Genomic DNA, 20,331 nt, shown 5'->3' on the forward strand with positions numbered 1-20,331 from the left:
AAAATGGGTATGTTTGAAGGAATAGTGGTTCCAACAATGTTGTATGGTTGCGAGGCGTGGGCTATGGATAGAGTTGTGCGCAGGAGGATGGATGTGCTGGAAATGAGATGTTTGAGGACAATGTGTGGTGTGAGGTGGTTTGATCGAGTGAGTAACGTAAGGGTAAGAGAGATGTGTGGAAATAAAAAGAGCGTGGTTGAGAGAGCAGAAGAGGGTCTTTTGAAGTGGTTTGGGCACATGGAGAGAATGAGTGAGGAAAGATTGACCAAGAGGATATATGTGTCGGAGGTGGAGGGAACGAGGAGAAGAGGGAGACCAAATTGGAGGTGGAAAGATGGAGTGAAAAAGATTTTGTGTGATCGGGGCCTGAACATGCAGGAGGGTGAAAGGAGGGCAAGGAATAGAGTGAATTGGAGCGATGTGGTATACCGGGGTTGACGTGCTGTCAGTGGATTGAATCAAGGCATGTGAAGCGTCTGGGGTAAACCATGGAAAGCTGTGTAGGTATGTATATTTGCGTGTGTGGACGTATGTATATACATGTGTATGGGGGGGGTTGGGCCATTTCTTTCGTCTGTTTCCTTGCGCTACCTCGCAAACGCGGGAGACAGCGACAAAGTATTAAAAAAAAAAAAAAAAAAATATATATATATATATATATATATATATATATATATATATATATATATATATATATATATATATATATATATATATATATATATTCCCTGGGGATAGGGGAGAAAGAATACTTCCCACGTATTCCCTGCGTGTCGTAGAAGGCGACTAAAAGGGAAGGGAGCGGGGGGCTGGAAATCCTCCCCTCTCGTTTTTTTTTTTTTTCCAAAAGAAGGAACAGAGAAGAGGTCCAGGTGAGGATATTCCCTCAAAGGCCCAGTCCTCTGTTCTTGACGCTACCTCGCTATCGCGGGAAATGGCGAATAGTATGAAAAAAAAAAAAAAAAAAAAAAATATATATATATATATATATATATATATATATATATATATATATATATATATATATATATATATATATATATATATATATATTTTGATTTGTCGCTGTTTCCCACGTTAACGAGGTAGCGCAAGGAAACAGACGAAAGAATGGCCCAACCCACCCACATGCACATGTATATACATACACGTCCACACACGCAAATATACATACCTATATATCTTAACGTATACATATATATATACACACAGACCTATAAATATAGACACGTGTACATAATTCATACTGCCTGCCTTTATTCATTCCCAACACCATCTCGCCACACATGAAATAACAAACCCCTCCACCCTCATGTGTGCGAGATAGCGCTAGGAAAAGACAACAAAGGGCACATTCATTCACACTCAGTCTCTAGCTGTCATGTAATGCACCGAAACCACAGCTCCCTTTCCACCTCCAGGCCCCACACAACTTTCCATGGTTTACTTCAGACGCTTCACATGCCCTGGCTCAATCCATTGACAGCACTTCGACCCCGGTATCCCACATCGTTCCAATTCACTCTATTCCTTGCACGACTTTCACCCTCCTGCATGTTCAGGTCCCGATCACTCAAAATCTTTTTCACTCCATCTTTCCACCTCCAATTTGGTCTCCCACTTCTCGTTCCCTCCATCTCTGACACATATATCCTCTTGGTCAATCTTTCCTCACTCATTCTCTCCATGTGACCAAACCATTTCAAAACACCCTCTTCTGCTCTCTCAACCACACTCTTTTTATTACCACACATCTCTCTTACCCTATCATTAATTATTCAATCAAACCACCTCACACCATATAATGTCCTCAAACATCTCATTTCCAGCACATCCACCCTCCTCCGCACAACTCTATCCATATCCCATGCCTCGCAACCATATAACATTGCTGGAACCACTATTCCTTCAAACATACCTGTATTTGCTTTTCGAGATAATGTTCTCAACTTCCACACATTCTTCAATGCTCCTAGAACTTTCGTTCCCTCCCCCACCCTATCATTCACTTCCACGGTTCCATTCGCTGCTAAATCCACTTCTAGATATCTAAAACACTTTACTTCCTCCAGTTTTTCTCCATTCAAACTTACCTCCCAATTGACTTGACCCTCAACCCTACTGTACCAAATAACCTTGCTCTTATTCACATTTACTCTCGACTTTCTTCTTTCACACACTTTACCAAACTCAGTCACCAGCTTCTGCAGTTTCTCACATGAATCAGCCACCAGCGCTGTATCATCAGCGAACAACAACTGCCTCACTTCCCAAGCTCTCTCATCCACAACAGACTGCATTCTTGCCCCTCTTTCCAAAACTCTTGCATTCACCTCCCTAACAATCCCATCCATAAACAAATTAAACAACCATGGAGACATCACACACCCCTGCCGCAAACCTACATTCACTGAGAACGAAGCACTATCCTCTCTTCCTACACGTACACATGCCTTACATCCTCGATAAGAACTTTTTACTGCTTCTGACAACTTGCCCCCCATACCATATATTCTTAATACCTTCCACAAAGCATCTCTATCAACTCTATCATATGCCTTCTCCAGATCCATAAATGCTACATACAAATCCATTTGCTTTTCTAAGTATTCCTCACATACATTCTTCAAAGCAAACACCTGATCCACACATCCTCTACCACTTCTGAAACCACACTGCTCTTCCCCAATCTGATGCTCTGTACATGCCTTCACCCTCTCAATCAATACCCTCCCATATAATTTACCAGGAATACTCAACAAACTTATATCTCTGTAATTTGAGGACTCACCTTTATCCCCTTTATCCCTCTCTACAGTGGCACTACGCAAGCATTCCGCCAATCATCAGGCACCTCACCATGAGTCATACACACATTAAATAACATTACCAACCAGTCAACAATACAGTCACCCCCTTTTTTAATAGATTCCACTGCAATACCATCCAAACCTGCTGCCTTGCCGGCTTTCATCTTCCGCAAAGCTTTTACTACCTCTTCTCTGTTTGCCAAATCATTTTCCTTAACCCTCTCAATTTGCACACCACCTCGACCAAAACACCCTATATCTGCCACTCTATCATCAAACACATTCAACAAACCTTCAAAATAATCACTCTATCTCCTTCTCACATCACCACAACTTGTTATCACCTCCCCATTAGCCCCCTTCACTGAAGTTCCCATTTGCTCCCTTGTCTTACACACTTTATTTACCTCCTTCCAGAACATCTTTTTATCCTCCCTAAAATCTAATAATACTCTCTCACCCCAACTCTCATTTGCCTTCTTTTTCACCTCTTGCACCTTTCTCTTGACCTCCTCCCTCTTTCTTTTATACATCTCCCACTCACTTGCATTATTTCCCTGCAAAAATTGTCCAAATGCCTCTCTCTTCTCTTTTACTAATAATCTTACTTCTTCATTCCACCACTCACTACCCTTTCTAATCTGCCCACCTCCCAGGCTTCTCATGCCACGAGCATCTTTGGCGCAATCCATCAAGCTTCCCGAAATGAATCCCATTCCTCCCCCACTCCCCTTACCTCCTTTGTTCTCACCTTTTTCCATTCAGTACTCAGTCTCTCCTGGTCCTTCCTCACACAAGTCTCCTCCCCAAGCTCACTTACTCTCACCCACTCTCTTTGCCCTAACATTCTCTCTTCTTTTCTGAAAGACTCTACAAATCTTCACCTTCGCCTCCACAAGATAATGATCAGACATCCCTCCAGTTGCACCTCTCACCACATTAACATTCAAAAGTCTCTTTCGCGCGCCTATCAATTAACACGTAATCCAATAATGCGCTCTGGCTATCTCTCCTACTTACATACGTATACTTATGTATATCTCGCTTTTTAAACCAGGTATTCCCAATCACCAGTCCTTTTTCAGCACATAAATCTACAAGCTCTTCACATTTTCGATTTACAACACTGAACACCCCATACATACCAATTATTCCCTCAATTGCGACATTACTCACCTTTGCATTCAAATCACCCATCACTACAACCCGGTCTCGTGCATCAAAACTACTAACACTCTCACTCAGCTGCTCCCAAAACACTTACCTCTCATGATCTTTCTTCTCATGCCCAGGTGCATATGCACCAATAATCACCCATCTCTCTCCATCAACTTTCAGTTTTACCCATATCAATCTAGAGTTTACTTTCTTACACTCTATCACATACAGCCACCACATAATGTTTCAGGAGTAGTGCTATTCCTTCCCTTGCTCTTGTCCTCTCACTAATCCCTGACTTTACTCCCAAGACATTCCTAAACCACTCTTCCCCTTTACCCTTGAGCTTTGTTTCATTCAGAGCCAAAACATCCAGGTTCCTTTCCTTAAACATACTACCTATCTCTCCTTTTTTCTCATCTTGGTTACATCCACACACATTTAGACCCCCCAATCTGAGCCTTCGAGGAGGATGAGCACTCCCTGGGTGACTCCTCCTTCTGTTTCCCCTTTTAGAAAGTTAAAATACAAGGAGGGGAGGGTTTCCAGACCCCCACTCCCGTCCCCTTTAGTCAGCTTCTTTGACACGTGAGGAATGTGTGGGAAGTATTCTTTGTCCCCTACCCCCAGGGAGATATATATATATATATATATATATATATACATAGAGAGGAAAGTGATTGGTTCTCAGTGAATGTAGGTTTGCGGCAGGGGTGTGTGATGTCTCCATGGTTGTTTGATTTGTTTATGGATGGGGTTGTTAGGGAGGTGAATGCAAGAGTTTTGGAAAGGGGCAAGTATGCAGTCTGTTGGGGATGAGAGAGCTTGGGAAGTGAGTCAGTTGTTGTTCGCTGATGATACAGCGCTGGTGGCTGATTCATGTGAGAAACTGTAGAAGCTGGTGGCTGAGTTTGGTAAAGTGTGTGAAAGAAGAAAGTTAAGAATAAATGTGAATAAGAGCAAGGTTATTAGGTACAGTAGGGTTGAGGGTCAAGTCAATTCGGAGGTAAGTTTGAATGGAGAAAAACTGGAGGAAGTAAAGTGTTTTAGATATCAGGGAGTGGATCTGGCAGCGGATGGAACCATGGAAGCGGAAGTGAATCATAGGGTGGGGGAGGGGGTGAAAATCCTGGGAGCCTTGAAGAATGTTTGGAAGTCGAGAACATTATCTTGGAAAGCAAAAATGGGTATGTTTGAAGGAACAGTGGTTCCAACAATGTTGTATGGTTGCGAGGCGTGGGCTATGGATAGAGTTGTGCGTAGGAGGGTGGATGTGCTGGAAATGAGATGTTTGAGGACAATGTGTGGTGTGAGGTGGTTTGATCGAGTAAGTAATGTAAGGGTAAGAGAGATGTGTGGAAATAAAAAGAGCGTGGTTGAGAGAGCAGAAGAGGGTGTTTTGAAATGGTTTGGGCACATGGAGAGAATGAGTGAGGAAAGATTGACCAAGAGGATATATGTGTCGGAGGTGGAGGGAACGAGGAGAAGTGGGAGACCAACTTGGAGGTGGAAAGATAGAGTGAAAAAGATTTTGAGTGATTGGGGCCTGAACATGCAGGAGGGTGAAAGGCGTGCAAGGAATAAAGTGAATTGGATCAATGTGGTATACCGGGGTTTACGTGCTGTCAGTGGATTGAATCTGGGCATGTGAAGCATCTGGGGTAAACCATGGAAAATTGTGTGGGGCCTGGATGTGGAAAGGGAGCTGTGGTTTCGGGCATTATTGCATGACAGCTAGAGACTGAGTGTGAACGAATGGGGCCTTTGTTGTCTTGTCCTAGCGCTACCTCGCACACATGAGGGGGGAGGGGAATGGTATTCCATTTGTGGCGAGGTGGCGATGGGAATGAATAAAGGCAGACAGTGTGAATTGTGTGCATGGGTATATATGTATGTGTCTGTGTGTGTATATTTGTGTGTTCATTGAGATGTATAGGTATGTATATTTGCGTGTGTGGACATGTATGTATGTACATGTGTGTGGGGGTGGGTTGGGCCATTTCTTGTCGCTGTCTCCCGCGTTTGTGAGGTACCGCAAGGAAACAACTCTATCCATAGCCCACACCTCGCAACCATACAACATTGTTGGAACCACTATTCCTTCAAACATACCCATTTTTGCTTTCCAAGATAATGTTCTCGACTTCCACACATTCTTCAAGGCTTCCAGGATTTTCACCCCCAGGATTTTCACTTCCACTTCCATGGTTCCATCCGCTGCCAGATCCACTCCCAGATATCTAAAACACTTCACTTCCTCCAGTTTTTCTCCATTCAAACTTACCTCCCAATTGACTTGACCCTCAACCCTACTGTACCTAATAACCTTGCTCTTATTCACATTTACTCTTAACTTTCTTCTTTCACACACTTTACCAAACTCAGTCACCAGCTTCTGCAGTTTCTATCATGAATCAGCCACCAGCGCTGTATCATCAGCGAACAACAACTGACTCACTTCCCAAGCTCTCTCATTCACAACAGACTTCATCCTTGCCCCTCTTTCCAAAACTCTTCATTCACCTCCCTAACAACCCAATCCATAAACAAATCAAACAACCATGGAGACATCACACACCCCTGCCGCAAACCTACATTCATTGAGAACCAAGCACTTTCCTCTCTTCCAACACGGACACATGCCTTACATCCTCGATAAAAACTTTTCACTGCTTCTAACAACTTGCCTCCCACACCATATATTCTTAAAACCTTCTACAGAGCATCTCTATCAACTCTATCATATGCCTTCTCTAGATCCATAAATGCTACGTACAAATCCATTTACTTTTCTAAGTATTTCTCACATACATTCTTCAAAGCAAACACCTGATCCACACATCCTCTACCACTTCTGAAACCACACTGCTCTTCCCCAATCTGATGCTCTGTACATGCCTTCACCCTCTCAATCAATACCCTTCCATATAGTTTTCCAGGAATACTCAACAAACTTATACCTCTGTAATTTGAGCACTCACTCTTATCCCCTTTGCCTTTGTACAATGGCACTAAGCACGTATTCCGCCAATCCTCAGGCACCTCACCATGAGTCATACATACATTAAATAACCTTACCAACCAGTCAACAGTACAGTCACCCCCTTTTTTCAATAGATTCCACTGCAATACCATCCAAACCTGCTGCCTTGCCGGCTTTCATCTTCGCAAAGCTTTTACTACCTCTTCTCTGTTTACCAAATCATTTTTACTAACCCTCTCACTTTGCACACCACCTCGACCAAAACACCCTATATCTGCCACTCTATCATCAAACACATTCAACAAACCTTCAAAATACTCACTCCATCTCCTTCTCACATCACAACTACTTGTTATCACCTCCCCATTAGCCCCCTGCACTGAGGTTCCCCTTTGCTCCCTTATCTTACGCACTTTATTTATCTCCTTCAAGAACATCTTTTTATTCTCCCTAAAATTTAATGATACTCTCTTACCCCAACTCTCATTTGCCCTCTTTTTCACCTCTTCCACCTTTCTCTTGACCTCCTGTCTCTTTCTTTTATACATCTCCCACTCAATTGCATTTTTTCCCTGCAAAAATCATCCAAATGCCACTCTCTTCTCTTTCACTAATAATCTTACTTCTTCATTCCACCACTCACTACCCTTTCTAATCAACCCATCTCCCACGCTTCTCATGACACAAGCATCTTTTGCGCACTCCATCACCGATTCCCTAAATACATCCCATTTCTCCCCCACTCCCCTTACTTCCATTGTTCTCACCTTTTTCCATTCTGTACTCAGTCTCTCCTGGTACTTCCTCACATATGTATATATATATATATATATATATATATATATATATATATATATATATATATATATTCTTTTTTTTTTTTATACTTTGTCGCTGTCTCCCGCGTTTGCGAGGTAGCTCAAGGAAACAGACGAAAGAAATGGCCCAACCCCCCCCATACACATGTATATACATACGTCCACACACGCAAATATACATACCTACACAGCTTTCCATGGTTTACCCCAGACGCTTCACATGCCTTGATTCAATCCACTGACAGCACGTCAACCCCGGTATACCACATCGCTCCAATTCACTCTATTCCTTGCCCTCCTTTCACCCTCCTGCATGTTCAGGCCCCGATCACACAAAATCTTTTTCACTCCATCTTTCCACCTCCAATTTGGTCTCCCTCTTCTCCTCGTTCCCTCCACCTCCGACACATATATACTCTTGGTCAATCTTTCCTCACTCATCCTCTCCATGTGCCCAAACCACTTCAAAACACCCTCTTCTGCTCTCTCAACCACGCTCTTTTTATTTCCACACATCTCTCTTACCCTTACGTTACTCACTCGATCAAACCACCTCACACCACACATTGTCCTCAAACATCTCATTTCCAGCACATCCATCCTCCTGCGCACAACTCTATCCATAGCCCACGCCTCACAACCATACAACATTGTTGGAACCACTATTCCTTCAAACATACCCATTTTTGCTTTCCGAGATAATGTTCTCGACTTCCACACATTCTTCAAGGCCCCCAGAATTTTCGCCCCCTCCCCCACCCTATGATCCACTTCCGCTTCCATGGTTCCATCCGCTGCCAGATCCACTCCTAGATATCTAAAACACTTCACTTCCTCCAGTTTTTCTCCATTCAAACTCACCTCCCAATTGACTTGACCCTCAACCCTACTGTACCTAATAACCTTGCTCTTATTCACATTTACTCTTAACTTTCTTCTTCCACACACTTTACCAAACTCAGTCACCAGCTTCTGCAGTTTCTCACATGAATCAGCCACCAGCGCTGTATCATCAGCGAACAACAACTGACTCACTTCCCAAGCTCTCTCATCCCCAACAGACTTCATACTTGCCCCTCTTTCCAAAACTCTTGCATTTACCTCCCTAACAACCCCATCCATAAACAAATTAAACAACCATGGAGACATCACACACCCCTGCCGCAAACCTACATTCACTGAGAACCAATCACTTTCCTCTCTTCCTACACGTACACATGCCTTACATCCTCGATAAAAACTTTTCACTGCTTCTAACAACTTGCCACCCACACCATATATTCTTAATACCTTTCACAGAGCATCTCTATCAACTCTTATCATATGCCTTCTCCAGATCCATAAATGCTACATACAAATCCATTTGCTTTTCTAAGTATTTCTCACATACATTCTTCAAAGCAAACACCTGATCCACACATCCTCTACCACTTCTGAAACCACACTGCTCTTCCCCAATCTGATGCTCTGTACATGCCTTCACCCTCTCAATCAATATCCTCCCATATAATTTACCAGGAATACTCAACAAACTTATACCTCTGTAATTTGAGCACTCGATCTTATCCCCTTTGCCTTTGTACAATGTCACTATGCACGCATTCCGCCAATCCTCAGGCACCTCACCATGAGTCATACATACATTAAATAACCTTACCAACCAGTCAACAATACAGTCACCCCCTTTCTTAATAAATTCCACTGCAATACCATCCAAACCTGCTGCCTTGCCGGCTTTCATCTTCCGCAAAGCTTTTACTACCTCTTCTCTGTTTACCAAATCATTTTCCCTAACCCTCTCACTTTGCACACCACCTCGACCAAAACACCCTATATCTGCCACTCTATCATCAAACACATTCAACAAACCCTCAAAATACTCACTCCATCTCCTCACATCACCACTACTTGTTATCACCTCCCCATTTGTGCCCTTCACTGAAGTTCCCATTTGCTCCCTTGTCTTACGCACTTTATTTACCTCCTTCCAGAACATCTTTTTATTCTCCCTAAAATTTAATGATACTCTCTCACCCCAACTCTCATTTGCCCTTTTTTTCACCTCTTGCACCTTTCTCTTGACCTCCTGTCTCTTTCTTTTATACATCTCCCACTCAATTTCATTTTTTCCCTGCAAAAATCGTCCAAATGCCTCTCTCTTCTCTTTCACTAATACTCTTACTTCTTCATCCCACCACTCACTACCCTTTCTAATCAACCCACCTCCCACTCTTCTCATGCCACAAGCATCTTTTGCGCAATCCATAACTGATTCCCTAAATACATCCCATTCCTCCCCCACTCCCCTTACTTCCATTGTTCTCACCTTTTTCCATTCTGTACTCAGTCTCTCCTGGTACTTCCTCACACAAGTCTCCTTCCCAAGCTCACTTACTCTCACCACCCTCTTCACCCCAACATTCACTCTTCTTTTCTGAAAACCCATAGAAATCTTCATACAACGCACTTTATTTACCTCCTTCCAGAACAGCTTTTTATTCTCCCTAAAATTTAATGATACTCTCTCACCCCAACTCTCATTTGCCCTCTTTTTCACCTCTTGCACCTTTCTCTTGACCTCCTGTCTCTTTCTTTTATACATCTCCCACTCAATTGCATTTTTTCCCTGCAAAAATCGTCCAAATGCTTCTCTCTTCTCTTTCACTAATAATCTTACTTCTTCATCCCACCACTCACTACCCTTTCTAATCAACCCACCTCCCACTCTTCTCATGCCACAAGCATCTTTTGCGCAATCAATCACTGATTCCCTAAATACATCCCATTCCTCCCCCACTCCCCTTACTTCCATTGTTCTCACCTTTTTCCATTCTGTACTCAGTCTCTCCTGGTACTTCCTCACACAAGTCTCCTTCCCAAGCTCACTTACTCTCACCACCCTCTTCAGCCCAACATTCACTCTTCTTTGATGAAAACCCATACAAATCTTAACCTTCGCCTCCACAAGATAATGATCAGACATCCCTCCAGTTGCACCTCTCAGCACGTTAACATCCAAAAGTCTCTATTTCGCGTGCCTGTCAATTAACACGTAATCCAATAACGCTCTCTGGCCATCTCTCCTACTTACATACGTATACTTACGTATATCTCGCTTTTTAAACCAGGTATTCCCTATCACCAGTCCTTTTTCAGCACATAAATCTACAAGCTCTTCACCATTTCCATTTACAACACTGAACACCCCATGTATACCAATTATTCCCTCAACTGCCACATTACTCACCTTGGCATTCAAATCACCCATCACTATAACCCGGTCTCGTGCATCAAAACCACTAACACACTCATTCAGCTGCTCCCAAAACACTTGCCTCTCATGATCTTTCTTCTCATGCCCAGGTGCATATGCACCAATAATCACCCATCTCTCTCCATCAACTTTCAGTTTTACCCATATTAATCGAGAATTTACTTTCTTACATTCTATCACATACTCCCACAACTCCTGTTTCAGGAGTACTGCTACTCCTTCCCTTGCTCTTGTCCTCTCACTAACCCCTGACTTTACTCCCAAGACATTCCCAAACCACTCTTCCCCTTTACCCTTGAGCTTCGTTTCACTCAGAGCCAAAACATCCAGGTTCCTTTCCTCAAGCACACTACCTATCTCTCCTTTTTTCACATCTTGGTTACATCCACACACATTTAGACACCCCAGTCTGAGCCTTCGAGGAGGATGAGCACTCCCCGCGTGACTCCTTCTTCTGTGCGTAAGACAAGGGATAAATGGGAACTTCAGTGAAGGGTGCACAAATGGGGAGGTGATAACAAGTAGTGGTGATGTGAGGAGATGGAGTGAGTATTTTGAAGGTTTGTTGAATGTGTTTGATGATAGAGTGGCAGATAAAGGGAGTTTTGGTCGAGGTGGTATGCAGAGTGAGAGAGTTAGGGAAAATGATTTGGTAAACAGAGAAGAGGTAGTAAAAGCTTTGCGGAAGATGAAAGCCGGCAAGGCAGCAGGTTTGGATGGTATTGCAGTGGAATTTATTAAAAAAGGGGGTGACTGTATTACTGACTGGTTGGTAAGGTTATTTAATGTATGTATGACTCATAGTGAGGTGCCTGAGGATTGGCGGAATACGTGCATAGTGCCATTGTACAAAGGCAAAGGGGATAAGAGTGAGTGCTCAAATTACAGAGGTATAAATTTGTTGAGTATTCCTGGTAAATTATATGGGAGGGTATTGATTGAGAGGGTGAAGGCATGTACAGAGCATCAGATTGGGGAAGAGCAGTGTGGTTTCAGAAGTGGTAAAGGATGTGTGGATCAGGTGTTTGCTTTGAAGAATGTATGTGAGAAATACTTAGAAAAGCAAATGGATTTGTATGTAGCATTTATGGATCTGGAGAAGGCATATGATAGAGTTGATAGAGATGCTCTGTGAAAGGTATTAAGAATATATGGTGTGGGAGGCAAGTTGTTAGAAGCAGTGAAAAGTTTTTATCGAGGATGTAAGGCATGTGTACGTGTAGGAAGAGAGGAAAGTGATTGGTTCTCAGTGAATGTAGGTTTGCGGCAGGGGTGTGTGATGTCTCCATGGTTGTTTAATTTGTTTATGGATGGGGTTGTTAGGGAGGTGAATGCAAGAGTTTTGGAAAGAGGGGCAAGTATGAAGTCTGTTGGGGATGAGAGAGCTTGGGAAGTGAATCAGTTGTTGTTCGCTGATGATACAGCGCTGGTGGCTGATTCATGTGAGAAACTGTAGAAGCTGGTGACTGAGTTTGGTAAAGTGTGTGAAAGAAGAAAGTTAAGAGTAAATGTGAATAAGAGCAAGATAATTAGGTACAGTAGGGTTGAGGGTCAAGTCAATTGGGAGGTAAGTTTGAATGGAGAAAAACTGGAGAAAGTAAAGTGTTTTAGATATCTGGGAGTGGATCTGGCAGCGGATGGAACCATGGAAGTGGAAGTGGATCATAGGGTGGGGGAGGGGGCGAAAATCCTGGGAGCCTTGAAGAATGTGTGGAAGTCGAGAACATTATCTCGGAAAGCAAAAATGGGTATGTTTGAAGGAACAGTGGTTCCAACAATGTTGTATGGTTGCGAGGCGTGGGCTATGGATAGAGTTGTGCGCAGGAGGATGGATGTGCTGGAAATGAGATGTTTGAGGACAATGTGTGGTGTGAGGTGGTTTGATCGAGTAAGTAATGTAAGGGTAAGAGAGATGTGTGGAAATAAAAAGAGCGTGGTTGAGAGAGCAGAAGAGGGTGTTTTGAAATGGTTTGGGCACATGGAGAGAATGAGTGAGGAAAGATTGACCAAGAGGATATATGTGTCGGAGGTGGAGGGAACAAGGAGAAGTGGGAGACCAAATTGGAGGTGGAAAGATGGAGTGAAAAAGATTTTGTGTGATCGGGGCCTGAACATGCAGGAGGGTGAAAGGAGGGCAAGGAATAGAGTGAATTGGAGCGATGTGGTATACCGGGGTTGACGTGCTGTCAGTGGATTGAATCAGGGCATGTGAAGCGTCTGGGGTAAACCATGGAAAGCTGTGTAGGTATGTATATTTGCGTGTGTGGACGTATGTATATACATGTGTATGGGGGTGGGTTGGGCCATTTCTTTCGTCTGTTTCCTTGCGCTACCTCGCAAACACGGGAGACAGCGACAAAGCAAAAAAAAAAAAAAAATTATACAACCCTCCAACAGCCAGGACTGAACCTGGACCCCTGTGCAACAGGGAGGCGCGCTACCGCTAGGCTATGATTTCCCATAATAAGGAAATGACCACTTGAATTCAATGTACTTGAATACCCTTCATCTCACGTTGGTGAGCAACGGTGTCTACACCGATCATTTCCCACCAGGCTCACACAGGCAGCAGATAGTATTTTACCAAACCTAACAGTAAAACGCGGAGGGATGTGAATACGAACAAAGTGCATATGAACGCGCACTTTCATAGAACATACAAACCTCCAACAGCCAGAATCAAAGCCGGGACCCCTTTGCAATGACCGGTTTAGACCCTGTTGTTCACCAATGTGAGACGAAGGGTATTCCTTAGGTTAGCTGACAAGGAATATGGGAAGATAATGACTGATGATGTCCTGAGGATCACTGAAACTCCTGTTGTTATGGAGCATAGTGGATTTAGGAAAAGAGCAAAATATGCAAACCACATTTTTGTATTTAGAGAAATGCAAGAAATTCTAGTAAAAAATATACAAGTGCATGCAGCTCTCTGGGAAGTCCAGACTCTATATGGGATGCATGGGAAGACTTCTGAATGCTGGTCAGAACTTTTATATGGAAGAAGTACAAACGTTTTATGGATGGGAAATGACTGGAGATTAAGAGGTAGGGTGACAGCAGTGTAATAATTAATAATGAAAAAACAGAATGGAAACTGACTGAGCCAGTGTATAGAGATGATGCAGCATTGTGAGGTAAATCAAAGATTGGGTGGGAAGCCTTGATGATGTACGTTGGAGAAGTGTATTGAAAACGAAAGCTAATAACAGTACCACTTTCTTTTTGACAGAGATGGGAGTTGAAAGAAGAGTATCAATATAGATGGTGAAGAACTGTTAGTTACAGATGTGTTTACATAACTGGGAGTGAAGTTCAGTAAGAATGACTCTGACGGATGGTTATGAAAACTTTTATACGAGTCAGGGGCGTTCGTAGACTCCTGCAAGTAATAACACCACAGGTACAAAGCCATTTGCAACAAGAATATATTATCACCAACAGAAGGAAAGACATGTGATAAAGGACCTTTCTACCACAAAGGAGCCCACTTCATCCAAGTCTTGCATGGGGTGTTTATCTAAGAGTGTAGGAGCCCCATGAATGGGGTCCCTGTGGCAACACAACTATAAGTCAAGACAGATAAAATCATGACTAATAGAGATGGGTACCTTGTGTAGTACAGTTGGAACCGTAGAGAGTGAAAGATGGATTTGTGAGAATATGTGGTGTGAAGAAATCATTAAGAAGGCACGTGAAGCACAAGGCATATAACCGGTTGATCAAGAAGAGTTGCAGTGTTATACATGATAAGTTAGATAAAGATGCAATGATAACAGAAGATGATAGGAAAATGTTTTGTGTGTAAAGGTGGCATGAATTGAGATGTATGTCTTCCTTGAAAAATCAACACAATATGTTAAATGAAAGGTTCAGAGGCATTAGCCTGGAAATTCATGTTTCACTTTAACACACTGGGTATAATTTGATGATGTGTATGAGTGATTTCAGAGGCAATATGTACTTGATCCACCTTATCAAATTTGGAATGGAGATAAAAGGAATAGAGAAAATCACTAACCTTGGTGTTGAGATCCCACACAATAAGATCAGGAAAACCACTGCAAGTGAACCTGTGATCTTTGGCTAGACGTTCACATATGGCAGCTAAAACAGGCAAGCCCATACAAATGACTAAACCCTGAAAAAAGGAAAAAACATTACATTTTCATCAGAACAAGAAAAAGCCTAAATAAATGAAATTTAAGGGAAAATACTAATGCCTTCCTTTCTTTAATTATCTAATTATTCAGAGGCGAAGGTGAAGATTTGTAGAGGTTTTCAGAAATGAAGAGAGAATGTTGGGGTGAGTTAAAGTGAGCTTGGAAAGGAGACTTGTGTGAGGAAGCACCAGAAGAGATTGAGTGCAGAATAGCATTAGGTAAGAGCAATTGACGTAAGGGGTGGGGGAGGAATGGAATGTATTTAGGGAAGCATAGATGGCTTGCGCAAGAGATGCTTGTGGCATGAGAAAGGTGGGAGATGGGCATATTAGAAAGGGTAGTGAGTGGTGGGATGAAGAAGTAAGACTGTTAGTGAGAGAGAAGAGAGAGGAGTTTGGACAATTTTTGCATGGAAGTAGTGCAAAACACTGGGAAATGTATAAAAGAAAGCTGCAGGAGGTCATGAGAAAGGTGTAAGAGGTGAAAAAGAGGGCAAATGAGAGTTGGGGTGAGAGAATATCATTAAATTTTAGAAGGAATAAAAAGATGTTTTGGGAGGAGGTAAATAAAGTGCGTAAGACAAGAGAACAAATGAGAACATCAGTGAAGAGGGATAATGGGCAAGTTATAACAAGTAATGTTGAAGTGAGAAGGAGACAGAGTGAGTATTTTGAAGGCTATTTGATGATAAGAGTGGCAGATATAGTGTGTTTAGTCGAGGTGGTGTGCGAAGCGAGAGTCAGCGAGAATGGTTTGGTAAACAGAGAAGGAGTGAAAGCTTTGCGGAAGATGAAATCTGGCAAAGCAGCGGATTTAGATGGTATTGCAGTGGAATTTATAAAATAAAGGGGTGACTGTGTTGTTAACTGGTTGATAAGGATTTTCAATTTGTGTATGGTTCATAGTGAAGTGCCTGAGGATTGGCAGAATGCATGCATAGTGCCTTTGTACCAAGGAAAAACGGATAAGGTGAATGTTCAAATTACGAAGGTACAAGTTTGTTGAGTATTCCAGGGAAATTATATGGAAGGGTACTATTTGAGAGGGTAAAGGCATGAACAGAGCATCAGATTGGGGAAGTGCAGTTTGGTTTCAAAAGTGTTAGAGAATGTGTGGATCAGGTGTTTGCTTTGAAGAATGTATGAGAGAAATACTTAAAAGAAAACAGATGTTTCTGTATGTAGCATTTATGGATCTTGAGAAGGCATATGATAGGGTTGATAGAGATGCTTTGTGGAGGGTATCAAGAGCATATGGTGTGGGAGGTAAGTTGCTTCAAGCAGTGAAAAGTTTTTACCAAGGATGTAATGCATGAGTACGTGTAGGAAGAGAGGAAAGTGACTGGTTCCCAGTGAATACCGGGATGTTTAACTTGTTTACGGATGGGGTGGTTAGGGAGGTGAAGGCCAGAATTTTGGAGAGAGGCAAGTATGCAGTCTGTTGTAGATGAGAGGGCTTCGGAAGTGAGTCACTTGTGGTTCGCTGATGATACAGCGCTGTTGGCTGATTCGGATTAAAAACTGCAGACGTTGGTAAGTGAGTTTAGTAAAGTGTGTGAAAGAAGAAAGCTGAGAGTAAATCTGAATAAGAACAAGGTTATTAGGCTCAGTAGGGTTGAGGGACAAGGTAATTTCGAGGGAAGTTTGAATGGAGAAAATCGGAGGAAGTGAAGTGTTTTAGATATCTGGGAGTGGAGGTAGCAGCAGACAGAACTATGGATGCGAAAGTGAGTCACAGGGTGGGGGAGGGGAAACAAGTTCTGGGAGCGTTGAAGAATCTGTGGAAGGCGAGAACGTTATCTCGGAGAGCAAAATTGGGTTTGTTTGAAGAAACAGTGGGTCCAACAATGTTATAAGGTTGTGAGGCAGGAGTTATAGATAGGGTTGTGTGGAGGGTGGATGTGTTGGAAATGAGATGTTTAATGAGAATATGTAGTGCGAGGTGGTTTGATCGAGTATGTAATGAAAGGGTAAGAGAGAGGTGTGGTAATAAATGGAGTGTGGTTGAGAGAGCAGAGAAGGTTGTGTTGAAATGATTTGGTCACATGGACAGAATGAGTGAAGAAAGATTGACAAAGAGGTTATATGTGTCAGAGGTAGAAGGAACGAGAAACGGAAGACTAAATTGGAGTTGGAAGGATGGAGTGAAAAAGATTTTGAGTGATTGGGGCCTGAACATACAGAAGGGTGAAAGGCATGCGAGGAATAGAGTGAACTGGAACGATGTGGTATACCGGGATCGAAATGAACCAGGGCATGTGAAGCGTCTGGGGTAAACTATGGAAAGTTCTGTGGGGCCTGGATGTGGAAAGGGAGCTGTGGTTTCGGTGCATTACACATGACAGCTAGAGACTGAATGTGAACGAATATGGCCTTTCTTGTCTTTTCCCAGCACTACCTCGCGGGGTGGATGCTTTTTCATGTGTGGCGCGGTGGAGACGAAAATGGATGAAGACAGCAAGTATGAATATGTACATGAGTATATATGTATGTCTGTGTATGTATATGTATGTATACGTTCAAATGTATAGGTATGCATATGTGCATTTGTGGGCGTTTATGTATATACATGTGTATGTGCTAGGGTAGGGCCATCCTTTCGTCTGTTTCCTTGCGCTACCTCACTGACGCGGGAGAACGGCGATTAAGTATAATAAAAAAATCAAAAAAATCAACACAGTATGGACGAAGTGAATTAAACTTGAAGTTGTCTGCAACCACACTAACCATGCTTGGGAGAAAGTGCAAAGAAAAATGTAGTTCTTGTTTTCAATCCTAGTCTCTCAACAATAGGCAAGAACACATTAATGTCTTAAAAGAAATAAATCCCGTGATTAACCTTATTCAATGTCTGTGTAATATGTTAATGTAATTAATCTTTACAAATATGATAATCAATGATGACTTGGCTTTGGAATACCTGCGCAGATGACCTGGTTTATTGGTAACACTACTAGTGCAAATGATGACTTGGTTTTATCAGTAATACTACCAGTGCAGATGATGATGACGGTTTTTATTGATAATATTACTTGTTCATATGATTAGTAAATTTGTCAGTAATACTGTCTGTGCATATGATGACTTGGTTTCACTGATAATACTACCTGTGCATGATCAACACTGCGGAAGAGACTCCATGATACTAGGGAAACTTCCCCTGAGTGATCACTCCAAACTCTCTTTAATTCAGCTAATGCTGCTCCCTCTGTCCACTCGTGACGTAGTTCAGCAAGTCTGGTGTATGTGGAGAGAAATTTTTTTCTTACATATTACAGTATTAAGTTTAGAAAATTATCACCTTCAAAATTTCAAATATGACTGATGTTCTTTTTATCATGGGATGAGTGCATAAGATGGAAGGAATACTTAAAGACTTGTTAAAGGTTACACTGTGGTCCTAGAAAGTTAATGGATCTACATCAGGTTTAAACAAGGGAGATTTGAGGATAATACTGTAATCACCTACTGGAAATTAATTACCCCTTTGTACAGTACAGACTGAGTTTTACACTCATGGACCACCATCTTCTGAACTTTCTAAGCCATCATTACCTTTTGAGCCTTTCTTAACTGCCAGTATTCTCTGCCCTTTGTTCAGTTCATTCCAATCATCCAACCCTAATCATAAACTCCTTAATAACCTTTTATACTCAGCTTTTTGTACCTCTGGTGTTGCATTTTTTGAAGAACTGCTCTATATCAGTATAATCCAGCTGATTCAAAAACCTGAAGGCTGTCACCGGTACCCTTTCTCTTTCCTCTCCTCCACGGTGGAAGGCTTTGTAATTCTCAGCCTCTCATTGTAACTCATTGCCTTAATTCAGGTACTAACTTAGTTGCTCTTGATTGTACCCTCTCTATCAAATCTTTGAGTGTCTTTTAAGCGTGGTGACCAAACCTGCAAGGGATAATATATTTTTGGCCTATTTAGTTTATAATCTTATGAATATGTCCTTGTCCTCACATTCGAATTGCAATTCTCATATTTGTCAGTCGACAATTTGCCTCTTTCATTTTTTTTTTTTTGCCGCTGTCTCCCGCGTTTGCGAGGTAGCGCAAGGAAACAGACGAAAGAAATGGCCCAACCCACCCCCATACACATGTATATACATATGTCCACACATGCAAATATACATACCTACACAGCTTTCCATGGTTTACCCCAGACGCTTCACATGCCCTGATTCAATCCACTGACAGCACGTCAACCCCGGTATACCACATCGATCCAATTCACTCTATTCCTTGCCCTCCTTTCACCCTCCTGCATGTTCAGGCCCCGATCACACAAAATCTTTTTCACTCCATCTTTCCACCTCCAATTTGGTCTCCCACTTCTCCTTGTTCCCTCCACCTCCGACACATATATCCTCTTGGTCAATCTTTCCTCACTCATTCTCTCCATGTGCCCAAACCATTTCAAAACACCCTCTTCTGCTCTCTCAACCACGCTCTTTTTATTTCCACACATCTCTCTTACCCTTACATTACTTACTCGATCAAACCACCTCACACCACACATTGTCCTCAAACATCTCATTTCCAGCACATCCATCCTCCTGCGCACAACTCTATCCATAGCCCACGCCTCGCAACCATACAACATTGTTGGAACCACTATTCCTTCAAACATACCCATTTTTGCTTTCCGAGATAATGTTCTCGACTTCCACACATTCTTCAAGGCTCCCAGGATTTTCGCACCCTCCCCCACCCTATGATCCACTTCCACTTCCATGGTTCCATCCGCTGCCAGATCCACTCCCAGATATCTAAAACACTTTACTTTCTCCAGTTTTTCTCCATTCAAACTTACCTCCCAATTGACTTGACCCTCAACCCTACTGTACCTAATAACCTTGCTCTTATTCACATTTACTCTTAACTTTCTTCTTTCACACACTTTACCAAACTCAGTCACCAGCTTCTGCAGTTTCTCACATGAATCAGCCACCAGCGCTGTATCATCAGCGAACAACAACTGACTCACTTCCCAAGCTCTCTCATCCACAACAGACTTCATACTTGCCCCTCTTTCCAAAACTCTTGCATTCACCTCCCTAACAACCCCATCCATAAACAAATTAAACAACCATGGAGACATCACACACCCCTACCGCAAA

The 20,331-nt window shown here is 42.4% G+C and overlaps 1 protein-coding gene across 1 annotated transcript in view; it reads right to left on the reverse strand.

Moving 5' to 3' along the window:
- The window catches only part of LOC139757309 (uncharacterized), a 154,552-nt gene extending 136,092 nt beyond the window's left edge, over positions 1-18,460 (reverse strand). Inside the window, exons 1-2 of the mRNA XM_071677708.1 lie at positions 18,313-18,460; positions 15,065-15,184 (exon numbers count right to left, since the gene is read on the reverse strand). Coding sequence (XP_071533809.1) covers positions 15,065-15,169 — 105 coding nt within the window. The 5' untranslated portion in view covers positions 15,170-15,184; positions 18,313-18,460. The remainder of the gene's footprint in view (positions 1-15,064; positions 15,185-18,312) is intronic.
- Between the last annotated feature and the right edge of the window lie 1,871 nt (positions 18,461-20,331).

The sequence above is a fragment of the Panulirus ornatus genome, chromosome 25, assembly GCF_036320965.1.
Source record: "Panulirus ornatus isolate Po-2019 chromosome 25, ASM3632096v1, whole genome shotgun sequence".
Taxonomy (NCBI): Eukaryota; Metazoa; Arthropoda; class Malacostraca; order Decapoda; family Palinuridae; genus Panulirus; species Panulirus ornatus.